The following is a 27,597-nucleotide window of genomic DNA, read 5'->3' as shown; positions in this document are numbered from 1 at the left end:
TGTTTAGTTACTCCAATGAAAAGGCATCGCATACTCCTTCTCTTTGTCTCTAATAATTGTTAATCCCTGCCACCCGGACACAAATGCCAATTCACAGACTGTCTGGGTCAGTTGTGCCATTTTTACTTCAAATAAAAAAAACGTAATGCAATGGAATTAAAATATTTAAAAACATTTAAAAAAAATTAAAAATACAAATAATAAAGTAAAATCGTCTAGAGCGGCCTTTCTGGAAGACTGCGGTCGCTAGGGGGCGCGTCCCGTTGCCATGAGCGCAGAGCCGCGAGAGATTCCGGGTGAAGGTTGACATGACTAAAAAGATGTCTGCTCCCTCAGAGCTGTACTGCTGGAAAGGAGAATGGGGTTTACCGTCAGTGGACCCCGACTGCCTCACCGTGCTGGTAAGAGCGGAGAAAACACGGACTGTTTCATATCTGTTTATTTAAATGTATTGTTGTGTGTTTCATTATTTCTCTGAGGAGCGAGCGAGTGAGAAGTCGTGGCTGTGGATGCGGCAATGACCTGTCACCTGGCTGTGCTTTACTACTCATAAATTAAAATAGCTGACTGAAAATAACTACGTGCAGTATTTATTACTGTGTTACCGAACGATTTCTCAATTTTAACACAGACAGCCTCGGTTTGGTTTGGTTTCTTGGTGGTGTGTTCTGTAGCAGACCCAACAACATCCGAGCGCATTTATTTACATGTCTCTCTAATCTGATATACTGGCTTTATAAAAAATAATACACACAAGATGAGAAGTGTACATGTGTGATGTACATGACAACCTCGGTGATTAAGAAAGTCCAGGGTCTAATATATAAATGTATAATAACTTACAACTGTTATGTAGAGTTTGAGTTTAATTAATACTGTATTATTCTGCCGAACCAAAAGGGACGTCCCTTTCACGTGTTTGTTTTGTAATACAGTTAGTTAATTGTTAATGAATAATGTTCAGAAAGAGCCGTTAAATCAAACAGACCCCTTTGATGTGTTAGCCATTTAGAGGAACGTTGTCCTAATAAAAATAATCATTACACAACTAAAACAACGGGACATACAGTAGGCTTGATTTCCATTGAAAGATGCTAGGCTGTGTCAGCCACATAGCAGTGATTGCAGCAGCAGGAGGTTATAATACTTTCCTGAACTATAGTTCATGCATTAAAGCAGACATTTATTTAGTCAGTTGTACTCTTAATATTTTCCTGGTTTATGATCTCGAACAACAATATAGTCTAGTCACAATAGTACCTTAATTCAGAAGCAGCATCTGTCTTGATTCACCATTCCATACACTTGTGGTGGACATAAAATTCACACAGAGAGTGGTGAGGAGGGTTTGGAATGGGTTGCCTAGCCATGTTGTTGATGCTGAATCATGGGATCTTTTTTGACATAACAAGGTTTTGAGATCAGTTGGCTAGTCAGAACCAGACGAGTGCTGATGGCTCAAATGGTCGCGTCTGGTTGGTAAATTCTGTTCTTGCATCTTGACCATTTCTTTTATGGTTATTTGAATCAATTGGTTCTAGGCTATCTAGAGCAGGGTCATGGGGACCCCCTGTGTCTGGTTTTTTTATTCCAACTGAGCTCTCAATTACTTAACTAGACCCTTAATTTAACTGATAATTTGTTTAATTAGATCTTTTTTAAAACTGTTTTCAGCTCTTAAACAGTTGCAGAGTTAAAGTTACTTATCAAATGTTATAGCTAACTTGAAATCTGCAACTGTTTTAAGAGCTGAAAACAAGTAAAAAGGTCTAAAGCAAATTCAGTTCAATTAAGGGTCTAGTTGAGTAATTGAGGGCTCAGTTGGAATTGAAACCAGTAGACACACAGAAGGGTCCCCAGGACCAGGGTTAGGAAACCCTGCTCTAGAGGAACATGTTGCCAGTTTTGGGGTATTGCTGATATTTACATGTTTGCGATGCTCTAAACACAGTATTTTAATATCTGTTATAGATTAAGAGAAATTTGGTAGTCAAAAAGAATATTGTTCCTTTTTAACAAAAGCTAATCGCAGAGAATTTTCTTGGCATAGTTTGATGTGAGCTACAGAATACATGTAATTGGTTACAGCTCTGTAGCATTCTGTTCAATTGCTCCCATAGCCACTAGGGGCACAAAGATTAATTTGAGCACAGACTGGGTCTTTCAGCATGCCTCATGACCTCGGGGGCTTATGGAGAGGCTGAAGGGGACATAAGAACATAAGAAAGTTTACAAACGAGAAGAGGCCATTCAGCCCATCTTGCTCGTTTGGTTGTTAGTAGCTTATTGATCCCAGAATCTCATCAAGCAGCTTCTTGAAGGATCCCAGGGTGTCAGCTTCAACAACATTGCTGGGGAGTTGGTTCCAGACCCTCACAATTCTCTGTGTAAAAAAGCGCCTCCTATTTTCTGTTCTGAATGCCCCTTTAAATCTCCATTTGTGACCCCTGGTCCTTGTTTCTTGACAAAGTGGTCTAAGGTGCTGTGGAAGGCTGGGTTTAAAACCTATTTTTGACAAGATTTTATAATTATTTATTTAATTAATAAACATTTTAAAACGTACAAATATCAAGCACTTACTATATTAGATTGTACAGATTTTAAAGAAAGAGGAGTTTAAGGCTCTTCTGTACAGTGTGTTGTTTATTTCAGGTGTCTCTGATACATTGATTTCCTTTGCATGTTATCTGTTGCCTCTTGAGGCCTGGGTTTAAAGCAGGGTGAATTACAATGTAACGATTCATTGTATCAATAAACCTTGATACTTTCTCTGCATGATACATTGTACTGTGTATCCTGTGATAACCAACAGCACTACATATACATGTTCTCTACCAGATGGTTCTTCAATGATAAATAAATGCAATTAAATAATAAATCTTAATTTAATGAACGTAACAAAAAGGTTAAATCACACCAAGGACAAATATCCTCTTGTCTTTCTGATTGCTAAAATCTCAAAAAAACCTTCCCAGCCCTGGGGGTGAGAATTGGCCTGACAGGAGTGGTTGTTGTTCAGTACATTAGCTTGATTCGGTGCAGGAAAACTAAACCAAAAACTACTCACAGTGGAAACTGACAGCAAAAGTGGGTTCACATACCCGTCAACATTTCATTTTCAAAATAAGGGAGCTTTTCTAAACTGAAATCTAGTGGTCTGGATTTAAGTCAATGCCTATGTAACACAAAGGCATACACTGTACACTTTGTGATAGAATGATAGACTGTAATGGCTTTTTATGAGTAAAAAACTGAAACGGATAATAGCAGAGCAATTTATGTTTAAAAAATGGATCTTTGTTTAATCGTTTGGATTATGTGTTTTTTATCGCGTTAAATGATAACACATAGATGATCTATTATTTTCTTGTATCTGGCTTTGTGTACATTTAAGTTTTTGAGATGACAATATAAAGAAAACACTAATACGGTGTCCATGTTAGGACATCCTCAGTCGTCACCCCTCCTCGAGTCAGTCGTCGGGCATCAGTCCTCCTCGAGTGTTTTTTTTTTTTTTCCAGGGAGAGTGAGGGGTTGGACGGAGTCGTCTGATTCCCCCAATCAAACGTGAGCAAAACAACTGTGCTTCCATTGGATGAAACAGATTACAGTGTAGCTGCTGATTGGTGCAACAAGAAAAAAAATAAGGTATTTTTTTTTGCTCTTGTTTGATTGGGTGATTCAGACGACTCTGTCCAACCCCTCAGTCTCCCCGAAAAAAACAAAAAAAACCTCGAGGAGGACTGATCCCTGACAACTGACTCGAGGAGGGGTGAGGATTGACTGTGTGTTTGTGCAAATGAGGCTGTGTGGTCCAGTGGTTAAAGAAAAGGGCTTATAACCAGGAGGTCCCCGGTTCAAATCCCACCTCAGCCACTGACTCACTGTGTGACCCTGAGCAAGTCACTTAACCTCCTTGTGCTCCGTCTTTCAGGTGAGATGTAGTTGTAAGTGACTTTGCAGCTGATGCACAGTTCACACACCCGAGTCTCTGTAAGTCACCTTGGATAAAGGCGTCTGCTAAATAAACAAATAATAATATAGGTTTTGAGGTTTAACTCGCTTTAAATAATTCATTAATTATTGGATACTCCACAGCATTTTGTGTTTTGATAGTTAGAGTAGTACAAATGTAAATAAAATAACATGTTCAGTCTTTCTTGAGGTGTTGTTTTTTTTGATAGTTATTTTTTATAAAGTTTTGAAGTTGAATATTTAAATCCAGGTTTGATAGCGCTTACGAGATCCTAGAACACACTATAAATATTTAAATCCAGAATAAATAGAATTCCAAATTTTAAAAAAATCGGTGTGGAGGTATTTTAATTGTGGGTTTTTAAGTTTCTAAATGCAGTGTGTTTACAATTACCATAATGATAGATTGAACAGCAAAAATGAGGTCATCGGCTTGCCACTACTTTCTCTCTTCAGAAGTTGGCATCTCTGCCACAAGTGTTTGAATGGCAGACCGTGTCCTTCACCCTTCATTGAAGAAGTTCATGGGTTTTGCATGCAGGTTTTGTGCACAGTAACTTGTACTGTAAGTGCTGTAGACTCTAAACCCCTGCCTGTGCTGTAGCGCTGTTGCTGTCAGTATCACAGGATTGATTGTTTGAGGACCTCATTGTTCCCCACAACTGTTTAAACAGGACAGTGGCTTGAATAACAGCAGGATGTGTGTTTGCGAAGGGCCCAGGTGCCCCTCTCCCCTCTGCCCTTCCCACCACAGAACACCTTCCTTCTGCTCCCAGATCCCACAAGAAGGAAGTCGGAGTCTCCAGAGCTCTTGTTGTCCTGACAACATCATACATACACATGTACACAGCGGGCCAGAGCTCCTGCTGAAACAATACTCAAAGTTGTTTTTGTGGAAGTTTGTATTTGGGTGGCCGTTGTGGGCTCATCATTTTCTTTTTTGACCCTTTGGACTTGAAGTGCCAAAGTTAAGGAAAGGACAAGGATCTATAGTTTATAGTGGTAATTTTATAATGACAAAACTAACATTTGCTCTGAAAGTTGTTGGGGCTCCTATAGGGTATATCTGAAAAAAATGTATTTGTCTATTCTTGTTTTATCCGTCTGTATCAAGTCCTATGTAGGCCTGCTTGTGCAATTGGCACTAGTTCCATTCAAGATTAACTTCCATAGTAAATATTTCATTTTTGTATGGACTCTTGTCCATTCCACTGTGTCGCTCTAGCTCCAGTTCTCAGACTAAAGCTGGTTTTAATAGATCCTGATGCACTCGGACTGTGTTACTGTACCGATCATTTGGTAGTCTAAGACTAGGCTGATTCAGATGTATGCCCTCCTGCAATTCACTTCTATTGCTTCAAGTTGATCACATTGCCGATTGCATACACTAGCATGTTTGACTATTTGATCTGCCCATGAGTATAAATACCAAAAATCAAGGCTAGGGGCGGGATGTTTTCCAAGGTAGAAGCATGTGCAGTGTGTGCTTTTACTGTACTGTAATTGCAGACACACTGGCACCTACCCAGGTCCCGACCCATGCCACAGTCCTGTGTAGTGTGGAACCACGTACTTTGCTCGTACCCGGGTTGACCCAAATCGCAGCAACCCACCTCAGGATGTGGGTCGACACGCTTTGACCCGGGTGGAGCGAGACAAAATGCATGACGGCCATTCGTGAGCCAACGCAATAACAAACAGCCACGCCTGTGTGAAGGTTTCACTTCCGCAAGGAACATTTCTGTTTATTCTGTTTAGCCATGTTTGTGTTGATTGAGACGCAACATGTGCCAGATTGCAGCAGGGATGAAGAAACATTTTCTCTAATCAACATTTGGGCCGACGGTTCAATCCAGAGAAGCTTGGATGGAAGCATCAGTAACAAGCTGCTTCCAGGGCATTGATGCACGTATTGTGTATTTACTTCTGTCACCCAGGTCAACCCTGCTTTATCAAAAACAGTGTGAAATCACGAACCCGACCCACATGACACCGGGTCCTGACCCTGGTAGAGCATGCCAGTGTGAAAGGGGCTTATGTTAACATGAACCACCACCTCAGCAACATGAATGATGGACAGAAATAAAGGGTAATGCAACATGTTAAATCTCTAGCATTCACTCTGAAAGAACGATGCAAAACGTTTGACAGTTAATCAATCAGTTATTGAGGAACTGATTATCAATGTTGATTTTCCCCTATCAATTTGCTTCATGTAACAAACTAGACACTGAAACAGACTTCTACTCGAAACGTTTGTCATTGAAGTTTCTTTTAGTATTTCAGAATTCAGCACTGTTCAGTGTTTAGTTAGATGATAAACTATGCACTAGAACAAAAAGCTATAAGTTTGTACAAAGCAGTTGGTGATGATGGAGCATGCTAGCTCTTATTTCACAAATCAACATTTTATTTTAATGTTGGCTCACCTAGTTCTTACCAACATCTCAAAATATCTGTGGAAAAAATGTCCCCTATAACTTCTCATAAATGAATAAATGCCAGAAATCTTGTAACTATCCTTCTTGTTTTACAAGCACTGCACTAAGTGAAAGGGGTTATTTCAAGTTATATAATTAGTCTGTTTTGCAGACTGTGCTGATTTATATAGACCACAAATCTGTCTACCTCTCCCCCCCCCCCCCCCCCCTTCCATTCAGGATTTCCTCAAGGAATGTTCCGATTTCCCTGGAGGGAAACGGGAAAGGGGGGGTTGTCCTGGCAGATCAGAGCCTCATTTTTTCCACTGGATTGCACAAGGTTTATTTTAACTCATTCCAATGAGATCATTCACCACAATTGAAGTATGTTTAGCCCTTGAGGATATACTGCCTAGAGAACAAGGTTTTAAAATCCATCTCCGTAGTACTGTGCCTTACTACTGTATCGGTGAATAGTGACAATATGGAAAGGACAAAGGTCTGCAAGTTGGGATTTTGCCTACAAATGAAAAAAAAAAATTACTGTGCAAGTTGTTTCACATTACATTACTACCATGTGATGTATTTACAGAATCTTTCTATTCAGAACATTCTTTTTTTCCATGTGCATAGAATCCTATACGTTGTGTGATTCTAAATGAGTTTTTTCTACTTTGCATTCAGTTATTGAATGCCATCTTTAAACAGTCTGTAGTGTGTTTAGCTTTGAGCTGTGATAAAAACACGAAGATGGTTAAAAATGACACTTGCATTAAAAATGGCGTGTCGTGATTATCTTAAATCCTGTTCTAACTCGCATTCAGTGTGGATTTTTCTGTCTTTTTTTGCTTTTTAATATGAAGACAGTGGTCTCCTACAATAGTTTTCTGAGGCAGTATTCTACTGGAAGAATTAAGAAGTCAGTAGCAGTGATCAATAAATATTTCATTTTGAAGATATTGAAAAAGCCATTGATTTATTTTGTAAATTCAGCACTATTGAGTGTTTAATAGTTCTGGAAGACTGATCTATTCTTTAGAGTAACATTATACATCCCCACGTGTCGCTACAACTCTTTAAATAACATACTTGTAATTTTCCTTTATATTAACATCTTGACAGCTTTTTACACATAACTTTTTAAAAATCTGTTTCAAAGCTCTTTTCAGAATGGCTTATCTAGTGCACTGGGGTTTAAGATCTGTCCTCTAAATCACTGCAGGAAAAGCGATTTGAAAATCCAAAAAAATTAAAATAAAACATACAAGTGCTCTGGCTTTTCTGTCCCGTACCACATCGTGGATCCTTATTGTGTTACCTGTTTGACAATATGGGCAATAATCCTTACACTATCAGTGCACTAGAGCGGACATTTTGAAAAGAGCTGTAAAAACTATTTTAACCATGAACATATTAAAAAAAATCCAGACAGCTTTTCAATGGTCCATTAATGCTGGCAGTGCCAGTCTCGTATGTTTTCCTAGCATGGCCGCTGTTAGTCCGATACACTCACAGTGGAGAGCCTGCCAGCTGGCATTCTACTAACTAGACTTAATGTCTGGACACTGTCTATGAAAACTGAACCACTGACCTCCTCAATTCATCAAATAGTTAGATTTAGTATTTACAGTCCTCTTTAGATTTGACTTTTACATGCATTTCAAATTGAACATTGTTTTTCACACAGTATGTAGTTGCAGTGATTTACAGGGCATCAAGATATATATATATATATATATAAAGTAAATGTTTTTTTTGTAATGGAGCTTGCTGAAGATCTTTCTTTGTTAGCTGGTAGTGTATGGAGGCTGTCTGTCTGCAAGAGTATTTGTTTTCAATATCATCCATCACTATTAAATACTCATTGTACTAAAAGAAACTTGAATTCAGTGACCAACATTTTGACTAGAAGTCTTACTCAATTATATTAGAAATGTTGAGAGACTTTTGAAAGGCTTCTAGCCGAATGTATTAAGTTTTGTTTTTGTACCTCAGCAGGTACCCCAGGAGAGCTCACTGCTTCCTTCCTATGAGACAGTCCAGGTAGCTGACTGGGTGTATCGGACCTGTCTGTGTTTGTGTGTGACTCACTGGGTTTTGAGTCTCTCAGTGTTAATTCCAAGTGAAGCATTTACCTAGGAGACCTGCGTTTTTACATGCTTGTAACAACTTGAGTGTCGTAATGCTGGTGTGTGTGTGTGAGAGAGAGAGAGACAGAGAGCTGTTGTGCTGCTGTGTGTGTGTGTGTGTGTGTGTGAGAGAGACATGTAGTGCTTTCAATATCATCCACAACAATGCAACGCTTACCCAGTTGAGGACTGAAGAGCACCTGTTGTTCCCACTGAGCAGTTTATTTTAAACAGTACCCTTTATGACAACGTTAACCACAGAGCGCCCCACAATAAATCAATTTAAAACTAAAAACATTCAAACCGTTACAGCATCCCCACAAACATGTCTCGTAACTAGTCTATCATTTGTAATTGGATTCCCCGAAAATATCAATGTAACCACAAGACAGTTAAAGAAAGGCCTGTTGAAGTAGACATGATTTTAAACAGCAGCTGTGATATCCTGGTGCAAGCCAATGTGTGTGCCATGCTGCTTCATGGGTGCAAGAACACATGGGGGCATTGATTCAGACACGCATACAGTATAAAGGCCGCTATAGTAAAATCATCGACTCAGGCAAGCCTGTTTTCACATTAAGCAGCAGTGCAGTCTTGCTATCTGTATGTTTCTAACTGTATCCCCCTCTCTCTTGCAGGCTTACGCCAAGTTCGCTGGTGCCCCCCTCAAAGTGCACAAGATCGCTAACCCCTGGAGAAGCCCCACAGGTAAAGTGTTTTTCTGAATGCTCTCTTGTAGAATGGCTTTGGGATTTCTTCAGCCATGTTTCTATCTGCACCAGTCTGAAAGGAAAATCAAAGTGCGGCAGCTGCCTGTTCCATCTCCAGTCTACAATCCAGTCTGGCGTTACACAAGTCAAAGATCTGTATGTATCACGTTTTTGTATAATTATCTACTTAACATTTCCTTGACAGTAGATTCTGCCAACATAATTATTTTGTTCTGCAAATTGAAACCTGCCTAAAACCCTGACTTCTGCAATCCTAACTGGCAGACAGACAGAGTCCTGATTGAAATGGATTTGATCTGCTGCCGATGAAAAAGTCTGAGTTCAAATCACTTTCAAGTCAGGCAGATGGAAACGTGGCTTTAGTTCAAATGTTTGGCCAAAAACTTTACCATGAAAGTGAACGCAAAATACTAACTGGTACTGTCTCTAGCACTGACTGAGGCATTAGCCGGAATGTGTGTTTACCTGACTAGAAACGCATCACAAATAGGGAGCTGCTAATCTTAAAAAGATCAGGAGGATGAGTAACTCGGTGTGCTTGCTGTGGTCCTGTGCAGTAGTTTCTGAAAACATTTCCAGGGTTATTCATTTATCAAAACTCTGATTCCCAAGAAACGGAATATTAGACGGTGTTCATTTTAGCAATGAAAGAAACTCAATGCTTAAGCACTTTGCAATTAGAATGTGTGTGTGTGTGTGTGTTGGCTGAAGCTAAGAACACTTCTTACCTATGTTAGTAGTTTATAGTTTAACCATTACTGTTAAATGTTTTTTTATTATAGCAAAAATATGTAGGCCATATATAGCTGTTAGCCGTAGTGTTTACATAAGTGGTAAGTGAGACATTTGATATTCAGTTTTTTTTCATAGTCTTCCATATACAATGAAGTGCTGTACAAATCGTCTCCTACGCAAATGCATATTGCAGTCATTTATAAAAAGTGATAGAAAGCCTCTTAAATGGCTTTTCTAATTCTTTACAAACCTTCCCAATATATTTCATCTTCATCATCATCATCATCATCATCATCATCGCCCGGTTGCCATGTCCTTGACGTTGATGATCATTTTCCGCCACCTTGTCCTGTCTGCTGCCAGCTGATGTAGTTCACATGCTTTCCATCTCTCTCCTTGGTCCACTAGTATTCAGTCCAGATATTTTTGCCTCTGTCTCCCTCTCGCTCTCTTCCCTTCAGTTTTACTGGTTAGACTCAGGTTTTCCAACCCATTCCTCCTTAAAATACATCCTAGAAATGTAAGCTGTCTTGTGCTGCTTTGTGTCAAGATGTTCCTGGCGGTGTTTGCTGTGTGAAGTACGTCTTTGTTACTTTTCCGTGATGTCCAGGAAATTCTTAGCATCCTGCGCAAGAACCACGTCTCAGCTGCTTCTATTGTACCAATCTGTTTAGACATGTTTAATCCTACTGTTTGGAAACTAGCAGCCAGAAACCTCGCCCATAACTATTCAACAATAGTGCGGAATTAATTTTGAAGACATTGAAAAAGACTTCTAGTTGAAATGCTTGTCATTGAATTTGTTTATTTTAGTGTTTCTTAAGTGTCTTGAAGTGAAGGTGTATGCCGTTAGTGTCTCGCACATTGTATTCACATTTCATGCTGAAGCTGTATGCATGCCATCATAATGCCTGTTTTGAATTTCCCTTGCCAGGTAGTTTGCCGGCTCTGAAAACTAGTGAAGATGGCAGTTTATCGCAGCCTCACAAAATCATCATCCACCTCCGAAAACAGGTAATCTTTTCAAATCTGCCGATGAAATGATGTTGCTGGATTTCGTGTGCCTGAAACTGTGTAGTGTTTGTTTGTGATGTGGAATGCACCAGTAACAGGGGTGTCAGACTCCAGTCCTCGAGGGGCGCAGGGTCTAATGGTTTTTATTCAAACTCAAGCTCTCACTTAACACAATGATCGAATTATTTGTTCAATTGGACATTTCATATTTTTCAAGGTCTTTTTACAGTTGATTTAATAAATGCACTTAGGCCTGGAGAGAAGTGTTACATTTGTCAAATTAATCAAATAATTGGACCAATTAAGTAATTGAGAGCTCGGGTGGAATGAAAGCCAGAAAACACTGCAGCTCTCCAGGAGCTGTTTCACACCCCTGGCTCAGAATGTGAAAAAATGTACAAACGAGAGGAGGCCGTTCTATAGGAAGTGTGATGCAAAACTTTGCCATAACTGTAATGCCCCCCCATGTAATCGGCTAAGAAAACACTGGTTTGTTTATCAGAGTTGTTTCCCTGTAATCTGTATGCGGGTATATGAAATGAGCCATCAACTTGGCATAGAAACATATAATACATTACTGACAGCAAGTAGCCTACTATCACTGAAGTGATACATACACATTTTTACCCTCTCAGCCAGTTATTTAGTAAAAATAGTAGCGAACTACAGAAATAATTTCACCCCATCTGTGTCTTCTGGGTCATGTTACTGGCTGAAAGTAGGAAAGAAGCCTTTGAGAAGAATTTCACCTTCCAGGTGACCAAGGAAGTGCAATGCGAACTGAAAGCATGGCTTGCAAACACGCATGTCTTTAACCAAGTGTAGTACCGGGTGGGTGTCATGTTTGAAAAGGAAACTGCACACGTGAGATCTATGTGAAATATGGCAGTGCATGACCTGTTCTTTTCCAGTTTTGTGCTCTCTCCACCTCCCATGAGAATGCGTTGCGACCCACTCTCCACACTGAGAGCGGCATGAACCTGCTTGCAGAGGGAGGACAGTCGGTGGAACAGCACAGAGCTCAATGGGGTTCAGAACTGGGTGTGTGGCAGGGCTCATCTTCATTTCACAATAGGAAACTGGCCCATCTCTCAAATGAAACAAGCTTACTGTGTCCCTCCCCTACTCTATTTCTTTATGATTTCCATTACGTATCTTGCTGGAATTGGTGGCAAACTGTTGGTCATGCTGCGTTTTTCTTCCAATGCCAAACATCGCAGCACCTGGTCATGACGCCAAGTAAACCGTCCTTGGCTAAGACCCACCTTACATCCTGTACATAATGTAGCTGGCGATGAACACAAAGAACACCACGGATCCTCTCCTACCCATAGATTAAGGTTCTGTGGTGATGGGAGAACATCATATGTTGACCAGATGAGGAAACTGATCCTGCTCTGTTCCATTGTCCATAGATCTCGCCAGCCGATCTTGTGTTGGTCCACACTCTCCCATCTTGTCCATTCTCCCTGCTTAGCCTGGGAAACTGCCTTTACGCATCCTCTCCTCCTGCTTTTGTACCTCGTTGACTACCAGCTTCCTCCGTTGAGCTGGGGCTGCTTTGTGCCATGTAGGAGGAGCTGAACTGAGACCAAGGCCTCCTCTTCTATGCTGTAATTGCCCCATGATATCACCGATACAAAGGGCAGCCTTTGCATCCTCCACAGCTTCATTTGCCGCCCACTTTCTTCCAGTTTTCAACACAGCTGCTGCCTCCCTCACACTCTACCAATGTCATTTCCAATCGAACCTTGGCACATTTAAACTCCTTGGTTAGAGCTGAGACTGGCAGCTGCAGTATCCCTTTACCATACAATCCCACTCTGCTGAGGCAGCGTGGAACTCCTAACCATTTCCTGACGTATGAACTGATTAACGCTTCGAGCTTCTCTACTGTTGTCAAGGAAACCTCATACACAGTGAGTGGCCACAGAAGTCTTGGCAGTAGACCAAACTGAAAGCACCAGAGTTTAAGTTAAACTGTAGCAAACTCATAACTCTGTAAAAAGACCCTCACTGAGATGTCCAGATGGAATCCATCAACACACAATCTGCGTTATTGTCTAGGTGCCAGAAATTGGAACGGGAACAAAAACAATTGATAAAAATGTTGCTGGAAATAATTAAGAGACGTGGGCAATGAAGTCATCGCTGTCCTAGAGTGTGTGTGACTGACTGCCCAATAAATATTGTAATGCACTTTCCAAGCCAGCTTCTGGGGTTTCTGATTATTTACAAAAATGAACTGATCGCTGTCTGGCATGCGCATCCGCAACGCACAAGAACAGCTGCATGGAATTTTATTTCCAACTAGAAACTAAAAGAAAATCTCCAGGAAAGATCTCTCTGATCCCTGACTGACTCCGCTGGTAAAGTGGTGTGTGGATACTCTGCTTTTCTGAGTAATTCTCTGTAATGTGCGTTACGCTGTTAGGTATGAATTTAAAATGCAATAAAGAACACAAAACGAACCTTTCTCTTGTTTGCTCTTGTCTACACAATTACTAAGTGACAATCTGACTGATTTTAAAAAGAACCTATCATGATTAAACTCCCTAAAACTACTCCTGTTTTGACTTGCAAGACCACGTCTGTCTGGAAGTCATGCAATCTGGAGCCTGGTAGTTAAATCCTGGTTGAGCAGATCCTCTACTAGTGATTGACAGTGTTTTTGTTTTGTTTTGTTTTTTTTCAGAAATACAATGCAGACTACGACCTGTCGGCTAAAGAGGGTGCCGATACCCTGGCATTCATCTCTCTGCTGGAGGAGAAGCTGTTGCCTGCACTGGTGAGTTGCTTAATACCATCAAAACTATTCTGAAAATAGAGTCGGCATTATGTTTAGAAATCGAACACTGTGATACAGACAGCACGGGACACAGCAAAGGTAGCATAATGCATTTCTTGAAAACGTTGTAGGGTGTTCTGTAACACTTTAAGCTTGAATTCACTGAAAAACAAAAGTATTGTGCCATATCCATAAAACAAATCTCTCTCGGGAGTAGAATAAACCAGGGGCCCCATCAAATGGCCTTAAAGAAATGCTTTTCTGTACAGTAGAAATGTTATTTCAGACTTTGTCATTTCAAGCTGCATTTGTTACAACATTTTAATACCAGCTATAGTAGTATTGCTGATCACCCTGCAGAGAAACTCATTGTTACCTTTGAGTCCCGTGTTGTCCGTATCGCAGCGTTATATATTTAAACCTATCGCGACTCCATTGACATTTTTTTTTTACCCTACATCATAGGTCGTAAAACATCTGGGGAATACATTTCTCAACATCTACTCGGGAGCGTTCGCCAGGACAGAAAAGAAAAGGATCGCAGTGTATCCAGATCACGCTCCCTCCTCTTGTAACAATGCTGGTGTTCTTTTCCCACAACACGCCACTCATTTCAATCAGCAGCATTGATACAGGAGGGAGCATGAAGTGGATACACTGCGATGAGCAGAAGAAAAATGATCTTTCTGCTGGCGAACGTTTGGGAGTTGGGTGTTTGGGGCGTAATTCCGTAGTTGATTTCAATGTGTGAATAAAACAAATCAATACAATCGAATGTTGAGAAATATATTGCTGCGATACGGACAACATGGAACACAGCAAAGGCAAAGAAAAGCGTTTCTTGTAAACACTAAGGAGCGTGTCCCTAGATCTGTCTTCATATCTCAACGTTCTTCAGTCTGTTTTCTGTTACACTCTGGCCTTTCTTAACAGTAGGGTCGCTTGTCTTCACAATCTGTTCTGCCAGCTTCTATTAATTTTTGCGGTTCTTTTAATGATAGACAAGCTAGTGGTTTCAATAAAAACAAATCTAAAGGGTGCACTTCTTTAAATCGCTGCCAGTTTGCAAAGATTGCTGGGTTACAGGCAGCCCTGTGAATGCACACACACATGCTTCTGTGCAAGAATGCCTCAGGGTCTTTCCTCGTAGCAAAACTGGGAAAATAAACACCACTTAACCATAAGTGTACCCTAAGTGCATGAATGATATCTATCAGCACAGGGATAGGTATTATGTAACCACTGCAATGGAAGTGTTCTGTACACTGTTTGCTGCTTATTGTTTGGAATTGTAATGCTAAATATTAGTGGGATTGTTTATGTAGAGGTTGATGTGGTAAACTTACTTTCTAATCGCCCTGTAGAGTACAGATTGTTAAACTACTTTGAGTACTAACTTTGCAGTACAACACGTATGCTATATACAGGGTGATTTTCATAATTCACACAATATTGTTGTTTTTACATTGTTTTCAGTTCTATCTAAATGCTCACATTATTGAACAAGCCTCTGGTGGCCAAACGGTGCGTCAGTGTCTCTGTCACAGACACTTCCCCTTGCATATCATCATCCACGTACCCTCCGGTTTTCGCGATGAATTGTGTTGTTTTACGCACATACGTAGTACAGGGGTACCAAACATTTTCCAACCTGATAGTTTCTGTTTTTAGAACTAAAAATGTGATCCCTATCGAGTACGAAATGTAACGATTCCAGCATGCGTCACATTCTCTATGAGCAGCTTTGATAGATCTTATTCAGGTTTCAGGTCTTTAAGAGGTAAATACCCATACGGTAATGGTTATTATAATCATCATGATAATAACCTAATGTTATCTGGTGTACACTTCCGGTGCTTTTCATAACATTTGAAATAATTAAGAAGTTTGGTTTGTTTCAGATCTACGCCTTTTGGGTGGATTCCAAAAACTATGTGGAGGTGACTCGGAGATGGTACGCGGAGAACATCCCCTTCCCTCTCAACTTTTACCTTCCCACCCGCATGCACAGCCATGCCCTGGACCGGCTGAGACTCGTCCGGGGAGACAGCGGCCTGGAGCCTGGGGACGAGGCTGAGAAAGAGGTGAGCGAGCGCTGTGAAGGGAGGGGTGAGATGCATCATCCATAACCAGGGCTTCATTAGAGAAGAGTGAGAGATGCATCATCCATAACCAGGGCTTCATTAGAGAGGGGTGAGAGAGACATCATCCATAACCAGGGCTTCATTAGAGAGGAGTAAGAGATGCATCATCCATAACCAGGGCTTCATTAGAGAGGAGTGAGAGATGCATCATCCATAACCAGGGCTTCATTAGAGAGGAGTGAGAGATGCATCATCCATAACCAGGGCTTCATTAGAGAGGGGTGAGAGATGCATCATCCATAACCAGGGCTTCATTAGAGAGGAGTGAGAGATGCATCATCCATAACCAGGGCTTCATTAGAGAGGAGTGAGAGATGCATCATCCATAACCAGGGCTTCATTAGAGAGGAGTGAGAGATGCATCATCCATAACCAGGGCTTCATTAGAGAGGAGTGAGAGATGCATCATCCATAACCAGGGCTTCATTAGAGAGGAGTGAGAGATGCATCATCCATAACCAGGGCTTCATTAGAGAGGAGTGAGAGATGCATCATCCATAACCAGGGCTTCATTAGAGAGGAGTGAGAGATGCATCATCCATAACCAGGGCTTCATTAGAGAGGAGTGAGAGATGCATCATCCATAACCAGGGCTTCATTAGAGAGGAGTGAGAGATGCATCATCCATAACCAGGGCTTCATTAGAGAGGAGTGAGAGATGCATCATCCATAACCAGGGCTTCATTAGAGAGGAGTGAGAGATGCATCATCCATAACCAGGGCTTCATTAGAGAGGAGTGAGAGATGCATCATCCATAACCAGGGCTTCATTAGAGAGGAGTGAGAGATACATCATCCATAACCAGGGCTTCATTAGAGAGGAGTGAGAGATGCATCATCCATAACCAGGGCTTCATAAGAGAGGAGTGAGATGCATCATCCATAACCAGGGCTTCATAAGAGAGGAGTGAGATGCATCATCCATAACCAGGGCTTCATTAGAGAGGGGCGAGATGCATCAGTGGTTCTCAAACTTTTTTGACCTTGCCCCCACCCTTCCTCTTGTCTGTGATACTTGATGCCCCCCCCCCCCCCCCCATATGTACTTATACCGGTAAAAAATATCCAACATGGCTCTGTATCAACATTTACTAACGTACACGTCACGCAGTAAGCCAATAAACAATATGCATTACCAGATGACAGCGGACTTCATCTAAAAATATGCAAGCTAAGAGGCACCAGTCGGATGCACAGCGCCATCTACAGCCTTTGACATGCCTGGAGGTGTGCGCAGAAACGTTTGTTTTAAGTTAATATATGCCGTATAATGGGAAATTGTGGCTGGTATTAAATTCGGTGGATTTGCTACCTTGGGATTTTGACGTTTTAATTTGCATTTTTCACTTCACAAGTTCACAAAGAAAAATGCCACATTTATTATTATTATTATTATTATTATTGTTATTGTTATTGTTATTATTATTATTATTGTTATTATTTATTTGCCATTTCTTTGTAACATTATTGTGATCTTAGGCTTTATATAAATTTGACAGCCGGGGTATTGAAACTTTGTGCCAAACAGACATGTTCGCTTCTCGTTCTCATTGGTCAGTTTCCCTAGTTACGCCACGTGTAGCTCCATAATTTGATCCAACATCTGTTTATGATCCGACTCCAGTGAATTCGGATCCGATCCCTTTTTTTGTTCTCATTAGTTCTCAAAGTCATTTCCGTGTTTTACAAGCAGCCTGATAGATATATTATGTTTGGATACTCCAGTTCCAGGTTTTATAGGTGGCACGGAAAAACACAAGAAAAGCTGTGTCGATGCTATAGGCTATAACTCCTGGAAAATCATAACAAAATCCAATCTGGTCAGAATTAACGCTCCTGTGTACCCGACTGTCTTTCTCCCCCTAACGGTACATCACAAGGGCAGCCGGCCCCTGGAGCAGCGGGTAGTCCCGTATGTTATTTAGTGGATGGTTCGGTACTGTACATACTCAAAGATGAAACGAAGAAACCAATCTGTAACGCATTTCTTTCAGAAGAAGCTAACTGGGTAAGAACGTTTAGGGATTGTATTTGTTATATTAATATTGTTTTTCTGCTGACAGTCCTGTGCAATGTGATGTTTATCTGCGATACGTTTTCGTAAATCGGTGTTATTCTTGCGCAGCCCCTCACCCGATATAACGATTCATAGCTGTAGTACTTTTCATGTATTGTATTTGATGCCACGGGCTAGAAAACTTGAAGGTAATTCTATTTATAAATTCACTGTTTGGCAACAGCAGTACTGTTACCGGTGTGTATTTTATTATTTTTTTTAATTGTTTTCGGCATCTTTAAACAGCTTGTTCAGTGGTAACAACACACTGGATACTGAAGTAAACTGCAGCTGCGTTCCAGCATGAATGTGACAGCGTGCCTCGTTCAACCTTGACCTCTGTACACCAGAAGCAGTGTAAAGTATAGTTACGTAAATTTAAAGCAACATTGTCTGTGTTGATGATTATATATGATAAGTAGGAGCAGTGTCAGCACCAGTGTTACCAGTTCCAGCAGTAGCAGCACCAGTGTTACCAGTCCCAGCAGTAGTAGCACTAGTCCCAGCAGTGTCGGCACCAGTTCCAGCAGTAGCAGCACCAGTGTTATCAGTCCCAGCAGTGTCGGCACCAGTTCCAGCAGTAGCAGCACCAGTGTTACCAGTTCCAGCAGTAGCAACACCAGTCTTACCAGTTCCAGTTGTAGCATCAGTGTCACCAGTCTCAGCATTAAGTTCAATAGCAGTGCACCAAACGCATGCCTCACTGCAGGTATAAACCCATCTACTGATTCATATTTATAACTTCTATTCTTCCTGCCCTTTTAACATCACATATTTCTAACAGTGTGAACATGGTAATTTTAGGTTGGTGTTGTTTTTGATAGGAGATTTGTTTTAAAAAAAAATAAAAAGGTGTAATGAAATTTCAAACATCATCCAAGGTGGGTCACTGGGTAAAGAGTTAGCAACTTATAATTAGTTTGCATTAATAGTCTCCAGGCATCATGAACAGGATATGCAGGGTTTTGTTTTTTTTATAGACAAAAATTAGATTTTTGCCTCGGTAAAAATCTGTTCCTAGTTACGCCCCTAGTAAATGCAGCAACTTGGAGAGCAACAAAGAAGGCCTTATAAAAATCAGTTGAAGTATTTATCGTTCTTATATGGCCCTTTAATTTTAAGGTACCAGTAAACTTTTATGATAAGCATTTGCTATCTCTCAGTTTTAAAACTCGGCTATGGTTCACAACAACACAGTGTAATGATCACAGTATCATGTAGTAATTGTAGGACAGTATTGCCACGTGTGAAAACTTTAACAATAATGCTGGAACTAAAATGCTTTAATTTGCTTTGAAATCATTTTAAACTGGGGAATAGTCTTCAGTAATATTTGTATCTACAGCGTATCGACAATAACAGTCAACCATTTTGTTATAGACTTTCTAACAAGTCTGACAGAAGCAATTCTGGCGGTTACTTAATTAAACCCAAAAATGCTTAACATAAAACAGAACAGTCCTACTACAGCAGCAGGCACGGTTTACATTGCCTCTGGGTGTCTGATCGCATCATCAATTCCAGATTTTTTTAAATCCATTGATTGGAAATGTCCGGTCTACTTTTAATGTTTTCAAGCAAATTGGCTTCATCACTGCCACTGAACCTCCTCACGCCCCCCAGAATACAGTCTGCTCCCCCCAGTTTGAGAACCACTGAGATACATCATCCATAACCGTTACACACCCTTGCAGTTTAGTTGCATAGTATTTTCACAGTTTTCACCTTGCATTTCCAATGGCTTGCCATGTTTTTAATATGGTTTTCAAAGCTTACCTATAGCTATGGCCAAAAGTTTTGCATCACCTAGAATTTTAGGATTGAGACATAATTAAAAAAAAATAATAATAATAATATATCAATAGAATTTGTATCTTATTTAATCGGTTATTGGGCAAATTAACCAATAACATTGAATGGGCACAAATGCAATTCAAGCCCACTACATCAAGGAGCGTCTCTGTAATTAAAGGTAAAGTAGTAGATAAAAGGTTCTATATTAATGGTGAGGCAATACCAGCAGTGTCTGAGAAGCCAGTGAAAAGTCTTGGGAGATGGTACAACGGGGATCTGAAGGACACAGTTTGTGTGGGAGAAGTTAGACGAAGCAGTGGAAGGGTTGAAGAGCATAGACAGCAGCGCTTTACTGGGCTTGAGGTGTTGTGGGCTAGTCGACGAAACACTGAGAAAGGAAGGTGCCCACTTGAACACCCCAGAGATGTACCCTACTTGGCTCAATCCAGACGGTTGTCATGCTGATGCGCTGGGGAAACCGCACTGTGGTTGATCCCCGGAGCCAGCATCACAGCCGTTACACTTCAGCCATCAACACCAGACAGAAGGATATCTGCATCATCATATGGAAGGAAACGCAGATGGATGGAGACACAGATGGATCACATTAGTTTACTGTAAAGCTAAGTCTTAGTTGGTGCTTATCTTTGGCGATAGCCAAGTTCTAATCAGTATGAAGTTTTAACATCTACTCTCATGTAATGGAAATCATAACATCATGTAATCAAAGAAATTACCGGAAGCCATAATAGTAGTACAGTATATTAAATCAACAAAATTATATAGGACAGTATCTTCTGTCAACAAGCAGGGAAGCTGGGACCGTTACAGTTTTCATGTCAAGACTAAAAACGCACTTTTATAAAATGGCTTTCTTATCTTAGTGGGTGTGACAGGATGGACCGAGGTTTGAGACTCAGAGACAGTTGAAAGTTCAAAAATAAAGTTTTTAATAAACAAAAATACAAAATAAATCAGCACGAGGGCCAAACAAAAAGATTTAAACATAAAATAAACACACAAAACAAAAACTTACAAAAATAAAGGTTTCCAGGCTGGGCGTTGCCTTCACTGGAACAAAAAATCACAGCACAAACCAAACACACCTTCTCCTCTGGAACTCTCCTCTACAACTCTCTCCAACTCTCTCTCCTAGCCAGGGCCTCTCCCCTGGCTTTTATCCCCTGTGGCTGGAGCCCAATTATTCAATAATTACTGATTAGTCAATTAGGGCTCCAGCCACATTCTCACATGTTTTTCTGGCAGGGAGGAGTTTTAACCCCCTCCCTGCCAGTCCCAACATTGATCATAAAGACGGGGCAGTACCCCGTCACATATCCCCCCCCTTGTGCCAAGCACAACATGGCCTAAATGGCCACCTCCCCCCTCAGTCTCAGTCCCGGAAGAGGGGGAAGAACAGTGTCCATGGGGGTGGCCATGGTGGGACGTCTGGCACCACCCAATTCTTCGTGGCCAGCAGCTCCCTCTTCCGGGGCTCCGGCCACACACTATCTTGCCGCGAAAGTGCAGCTGGGGGAGCTGGTCTCCTGACCTCCCTCCCCCTCTTCATGGCCAGCAACTCCCCTCCGTGGGGCTCCGGCCATAGTGTAGCGACCCCAGGCGAAGCAGGATCCCTGGCAACCCCAGGCGACGGCAGCAACAGCGGACCCTCGTGAGGCGACGGCAGCAGCAGCGGACCCTCGGGAGGCGACGGCAGCAGCAGCGGACCCTCGGGAGGCGACGGCAGCAGCAGCGGACCCTCGGGAGGCGACGGCAGCAGCAGCGGACCCTCGGGAGGCGACGGCAGCAGCAGCGGACCCTCGGGAGGCGGAGACGGGAACGGCGGCCCGGCTCCCTCTGGTGGCGGAGACGGGAACGGCGGCCCGGCTCCCTCTGGTGGCGGAGACGGGAACGGCGGACCGGCTCCCTCTGCTGGCGGAGACGGGAACGGCGGCCCGGCTCCCTCTGCTGGCGGAGACGGGAACGGCGGCCCGGCTCCCTCTGCTGGCGGGAACGGCGGCCCCTCTCCCTCTAGTGGCGGAGGCGGGAACAACAGCTCGTCTCCCTCTGCTGGCGAAGGCGGGAACAGCAACTCGTCTCCCTCTGCTGGCGGAGGCGGGAACAGCAACTCGTCTCCCTCTGCTGGCGGAGGCGGGAACAGCAACTCGTCTCCCTCTGCTGGCGGAGGCGGGAACAGCAACTCGTCTCCCTCTGCTGGCGGAGGCGGGAACGGCAGCTCGTCTCTCTCTGCTGGCGGAGGCGGAAACGGCAGCTCGTCTCCCTCTGCTGGCGGAGGCGGGAACGGCAGCTCGTCTCCCTCTGCTGGCGGAGGCGGGAACGGCAGCTCGTCTCCCTCTGCTGGCGGAGGCGGGAACGGCAGCTCGTCTCCCTCTGCTGGCGGAGGCGGGAACGGCAGCTCGTCTCCCTCTGCTGGCGGAGGCGGAAACGGCAGCTCGTCTCCCTCTGCTGGCGGAGGCGGGAACGGCAGCTCGTCTCCCTCTGCTGGCGGAGGCGGGAACGGCAGCTCGTCTCCCTCTGCTGGCGGAGGCGGGAACGGCAGCTCGTCTCCCTCTGCTGGCGGAGGCGGGAACGGCAGCTCGTCTCCCTCTGCTGGCGGAGGCGGGAACGGCAGCTCGTCTCCCTCTGCTGGCGGAGGCGGGAACGGCAACTCGTCTCCCTCTGCTGGCGGAGGCGGGAACAGCCTGTATTCTTCCCCTACAGGTCCCTTCAGCCCTAGGCCTGTGGGCTTCCCCTTCTCGGGCCGTGGACGCACCGACTCCTCCCTCTCGGGCTGTGGACGCACCGACTCCTCCCGCTCGGGCCGTGGACGCACCGACTCCTCCCGCTCGGGCTCCTCCCCCTCGGGCTGTGGACGTTCGGGCTCCTCCCTCTCGGGCTGTGGACGTTCGGGCTCCTCCCTCTCGGGCTGTGGACATTCGGGCTCCTCCCTCTCGGGCTGTGGACATTCGGGCTCCCCCTCTCTGGGCGACGGCAGCGGCCCCCATTCTGGCTCTCGGGACGGCGGCTCCTCCCCTTCCGGCTCTCGGGACGACGGCTCACCCCTCTCTGGCTCTCGGGACGGCAGCTCCTCCCCTTCTGGCTCTCGGGACGGCAGCTTCTCCCCTTCTGGCTCTCGGGACGGCAGCTCCTCCCCTTCTGGCTCTCGGGACGGCAGCTCCTCCCCTTCTGGCTCTCGGGGCGGCAGCTCCTCCCCTTCTGGCTCTCGGGACAGCAGCTCCTCCCCTTCTGGCTCTTGGGACGGCAGCTCCTCCCCTTCTGGCTCTCGGGACGGCGGCTCACCCCTCTCTGGCTCTCGGGACGACGGCTCACCCCTCTCTGGCTCTCGGGACGCCGGCTCCTTCCCTTCTGGCTCTCGGGACAGCGGCTCCTCCCCTTCTGGCTCTCGGGACCAAGGCTCACCCCTCTCTGGCTCTCGGGACAAAGGCTCACCCCTCTCTGGCTCTCGGGACGATGGCTCACCCCTCTCTGGCTCTCGGGACGATGGCTCACCCCTCTCTGGCTCTCGGGACGATGGCTCACCCCTCTCTGGCTCTCGGGACGATGGCTCACCCCTCTCTGGCTCTCGGGACGACAGCTCCACCTTCTTTATTGGAATGATTGGGGCGTCTCCCATATCTACCGCCAGGTAATTAATGACCATCAGGGCCAGCTCTGCGAAGGACGCCGGGTGATGCTGTTCCTCCCACTTTTCCCACCTCCCCCCATCTCGACGCCACAGCGTGTTGACAACTATGGGGAGGTCGTGGGAGAGGTCTGCCTCAGGGTGCATCAACCAGTCCCATATTTCCTGGGATGGTGGTGAAGGCGGTGATGTAGGAAGTGGTGGGGTGGCTGCCGAGGACGGGGTTTGCAGCTGCTCCTGGTCCCGATTGTGGGGGCATCCTGCCCAGTTGTGGCCATCCACCTCACAGTACCCACACCAGTCAGCTGGTAGCCCATCTGGACAGGACCTCCACTGATGATCCTCCTTCCCGCACCAGGAGCACCAGGGGAAAAGACTGGCTGGGTCCTCCAGCTGGGGTGGCTGTTGTTGCAGCAGCCTACATTTCTTCGGCTGCTGCTTCTCCTGCCTTTGCCGCTGTCTGCTCTTCCCCATTTAAATCAAGTTTCCAAAAAAAACTCCCAAAATTCAAGAAAGAAAAAAAAAAAATTACTGCTCTGAGCCTCCAGGTGGCGCTCTCCCGTTTCTGACACCAAATGTGACAGGATGGACCGAGGTTTGAGACTCAGAGACAGTTGAAAGTTCAAAAATAAAGTTTTTAATAAACAAAAATACAAAATAAATCAGCACGAGGGCCAAACAAAAAGATTTAAACATAAAATAAACACACAAAACAAAAACTTACAAAAATAAAGGTTTCCAGGCTGGGCGTTGCCTTCACTGGAACAAAAAATCACAGCACAAACCAAACACACCTTCTCCTCTGGAACTCTCCTCTACAACTCTCTCCAACTCTCTCTCCTAGCCAGGGCCTCTCCCCTGGCTTTTATCCCCTGTGGCTGGAGCCCAATTATTCAATAATTACTGATTAGTCAATTAGGGCTCCAGCCACATTCTCACATGTTTTTCTGGCAGGGAGGAGTTTTAACCCCCTCCCTGCCAGTCCCAACATTGATCATAAAGACGGGGCAGTACCCCGTCACAGTGGGTTTTAATGTAACTTTAAAATTGCTGCTTTTTTATTATGTGTATACTATTATTTAAATCTGTTATTTAAATGGTCTGATTGTGGCAGTTGTATGTGTGACACGCTATACAAATGTATTGTGGTGTGTTCTTTTTTTCTGCTATGTACTGTACAGTGCTTTACGATGCTTTCACTATGCTTGATTACTCATTATTGCTATGCTTTTACTATTGGAAAGGGTCAGTAATACTATATTTAGCAATTCTAAAAGAAACTAAATTGACAAAAATTTTGTTTAATAGTCTTTGTCAAAGTTAAAAATAATTTAGATTCACCTACTTGTATTACTAAATGATGTGGACCCCCAACTGACACATGAGATATGATTGTCCACCGTGTCCCACACTTTTAGAACATGTCGAACTAATGAAAAATGACACCTTAGTCCACATAAATAATGCGTGGTGAGGACATTCTTCGGTTTTGAAATATATTACACACTTTTTTTTTTCCAGCTTTACCGGGACGCATATGAGTGCATGACCCTGCTGTCTCAACGACTAGGAACTCAGAAATTCTTCTTTGGAGATTTGTGAGTCAGTTACGTTTTATTCATTTTATGTTTCTTTGTGTGCTGTGTAAATAAGACCAATTGATCTGTGAAGTACTGTTTTGTTAAGATACAGAATTTATATTGGAATCTGAATCTGATCAATAGGGTGGGCTCCTGTAGCTATTGGTAGGGTGCTCTCCTGTAGCTATTGGTCCACACGACAGCATGTCACATTTGACAGTCTTGTACCAAACTTGCTAGAATGTGTCCAACTCTGACATGTGTTTTGGTCCTTCTTTTCTATTTTATTCCAAACATTTGCACAATGTCCATTTGGGCTTCAGCCCAGTGAAACTCCCTTGTCTACACTCTAGCCTTTTTCTACTCTGTTGGCTAGCCTTTTGATTTTGTGTACGGAAAGCAAGCTTGTGGAAATAATTAAATGTACAATCCGTCAGTCTGACAGATTTGTTTGCTGCGTGCTTGCTACAGTAATGTCAAAGCAGCCACTTTGTTAATCGGGGTAAAATCTCTCATATAATTGGACCAAGCCATCGCATCTTTAGAGCCATTTACAGACAGTCGGTTGTAATGATGTAGATCTCTGTTGTAGCCATTTTAAGATTGCTCCAGATGGCCCCTACTGGTAATCGAGATGAAAAGGTTGAAAGCCATCTCTGTGTTCCCTCGCCTCAGCCCTTCCTCGTTGGATGCCTATGTATTTGGTCAGCTGGCCCCTCTCCTGAAGGTCAAACTGCCCAACTGTAAACTGCAACAGCACCTCAAGTCTCTGGACAACCTGTGCCACTACTGCAGCCACATCCTGGACCTCTACTTCCAAAACGAAGCCAGTGAGTGTGCTTGAAACATTCACACACAGGTTTAGGGTCAGTTGCTTGACGAGCCCAGTAAAGTTATGTATTTGTGGAAACCTTGGCCTGTTCTTCAATGGTGTCTGCCAGGACAATACTTCAACATCTTGGCAGTCACCATTGCAAAACTCCCTTTTTTTTAAAGTTAACAAATATACCAGTAACTGAATAGAAAAAAAGACCTGGTACCGTACCGGGTTTGAGAAAGCAGTTTGCGTGGGATTGATTTAATCATTTTAATGAATATTTAATTGGAGATGTCAAAATAAGCCATGATGATCTGATTACTTGTTCTACTCTTACCTAGAAGCACTTGAAAGCAATTGCAGTCAACAAAACAGTACCATACATTTTTTTTCCCAACATGCACATCTATTCATTATATAAGTCTCAAATGTGCAGTTTTAAAAGAAACACATGTTTTAGTTTACTTCCTGGATCACCTGGAGGGTGAAATTGTCCCCACCCCTTCAATGGCTTCTTTCCTGTCGGGAACCAATCAGCTGCTTCCCCTATTGACTGATATCCTTTCAGCCAGTAACATGACCCAGAAGACACTGCTGGGGTGAAATGACCAAGGAAAGTAAAACATTCTTCCTGCAAGGCAGAATTTTCTTTCAGCTAGTACCAGATGCCTGTTTTTTTTCTAAATGAATCTACACGTTTGCTATAACATGCAGTTTCTTTCCAAACTGCACATTTGAGATCTATTGAGCTAGTGCAAAAGGGGAATTATTTTGTAAGCTACAATTACTAACACCTGTCATCTTCTCATCGCAGGTGATGGCCCAGCCAGAAAGGCCCCCACTCCACGAGAGGACGGCTCAGATTTCGACAACGAGCCGCACAAGCGCCGCAACCAGTTCCTGTCTGTACTGGTGGCACTGGGAGCCATGGTGGGCTATGCATTCCTAACAGGGATTGTGTCTATACAGAGAAGCGATCCTCACAATGCACTGCATGGGAGGAGAGCTCCGCAGCTGGCAGGAGATGAAGTTGACGATGAGGATGGAGAGTAGAGCCCTGCTGGGGGGCCGCTAGGGATGGATAACATAAAATCCAGTATTCCAAGCTCAAACTTAACTGCAGGATTTGAGAGTTCTGGATAAATAAATGTATATTCAGAATATATTTTGCTAAGGAGTGCTTACTAAGTTTTCCAAATCCATTTTCTTATCTCTTATTAACCCCTGCATTGACTGGGATATAGTGGAGGCGGTCTTTCGTACGTCACCCTTTATATTTTTCCATATGTCTGGAAAGCCATTTTTCCAAACTTGTTAACATTATTTTGCAGAATGTATGTGCAGTATCAGGTTGTGGGGGTATCTCTGTCTGTACATCCTTTCATAGACATGTCAGTCTTTAATGTTCTGTACATATTGTTGATATACGTGTGTCACACTTAAAACTACTTTTGAATTTACAGCTCTGGCAAGGGATCGATGTTTCTGACAGCAGTAGAATTATTATTATTATTATTATTATTATTAGTAGTAATAGCAATAGTATTTTTGTTTTGTTTTTCTTTTAAGTACAATGCTATAGCTGACCCCATCCTATGCTGTGTGGTTTATTTGCAGCTGGCAAAAACTGCAACTCAGGAAGCAACAATTAATCTGTGGTGCTGTATTTAAAACATATTTTGCATTATACTAAAATAAGCAAGATCTTCAGCTGAAGAAAAAGGTGAGCCTGTAATATTGCTGCCAGTGCTAATAAAGGGAATACAATGGA

General features: G+C 43.3%; 1 protein-coding gene across 1 annotated transcript; it reads left to right on the top strand.

The window, feature by feature from the left end:
• The first annotated feature begins 230 nt into the window (after positions 1 to 230).
• LOC117395125 (metaxin-1) lies at positions 231 to 27,597 on the top strand. Its single transcript, XM_059006060.1, has 8 exons — positions 231 to 401; positions 9,163 to 9,232; positions 10,925 to 11,004; positions 13,700 to 13,792; positions 15,694 to 15,876; positions 24,951 to 25,027; positions 25,685 to 25,839; positions 26,641 to 27,597. The coding sequence occupies exons 1-8, from the start codon at positions 309 to 311 to the stop codon at positions 26,877 to 26,879; spliced, it is 990 nt and encodes a 329-aa protein (XP_058862043.1). The 5' UTR covers positions 231 to 308; the 3' UTR covers positions 26,880 to 27,597.

This window comes from Acipenser ruthenus, chromosome 32 (assembly GCF_902713425.1).
Source record: "Acipenser ruthenus chromosome 32, fAciRut3.2 maternal haplotype, whole genome shotgun sequence".
Classification (NCBI taxonomy): domain Eukaryota; kingdom Metazoa; phylum Chordata; class Actinopteri; order Acipenseriformes; family Acipenseridae; genus Acipenser; species Acipenser ruthenus.
Note: the sequence above shows the minus strand (reverse complement) of the source record. Positions and strands in the feature narration are given on the sequence as shown.

Bases quoted from the DNA above. Each gene is read 5' to 3' on its own strand.
- LOC117395125 (XM_059006060.1), top strand. From the start codon at position 309: ATGACTAAAAAGATGTCTGCTCCCTCAGAGCTGTACTGCTGGAAAGGA. The intron at 402-9,162 runs GTAAGAGCGGAG...TCTCTCTTGCAG, and splicing joins CCGACTGCCTCACCGTGCTG to GCTTACGCCAAGTTCGCTGG. The intron at 25,028-25,684 runs GTGAGTCAGTTA...CCCTCGCCTCAG, and splicing joins AAATTCTTCTTTGGAGATTT to CCCTTCCTCGTTGGATGCCT.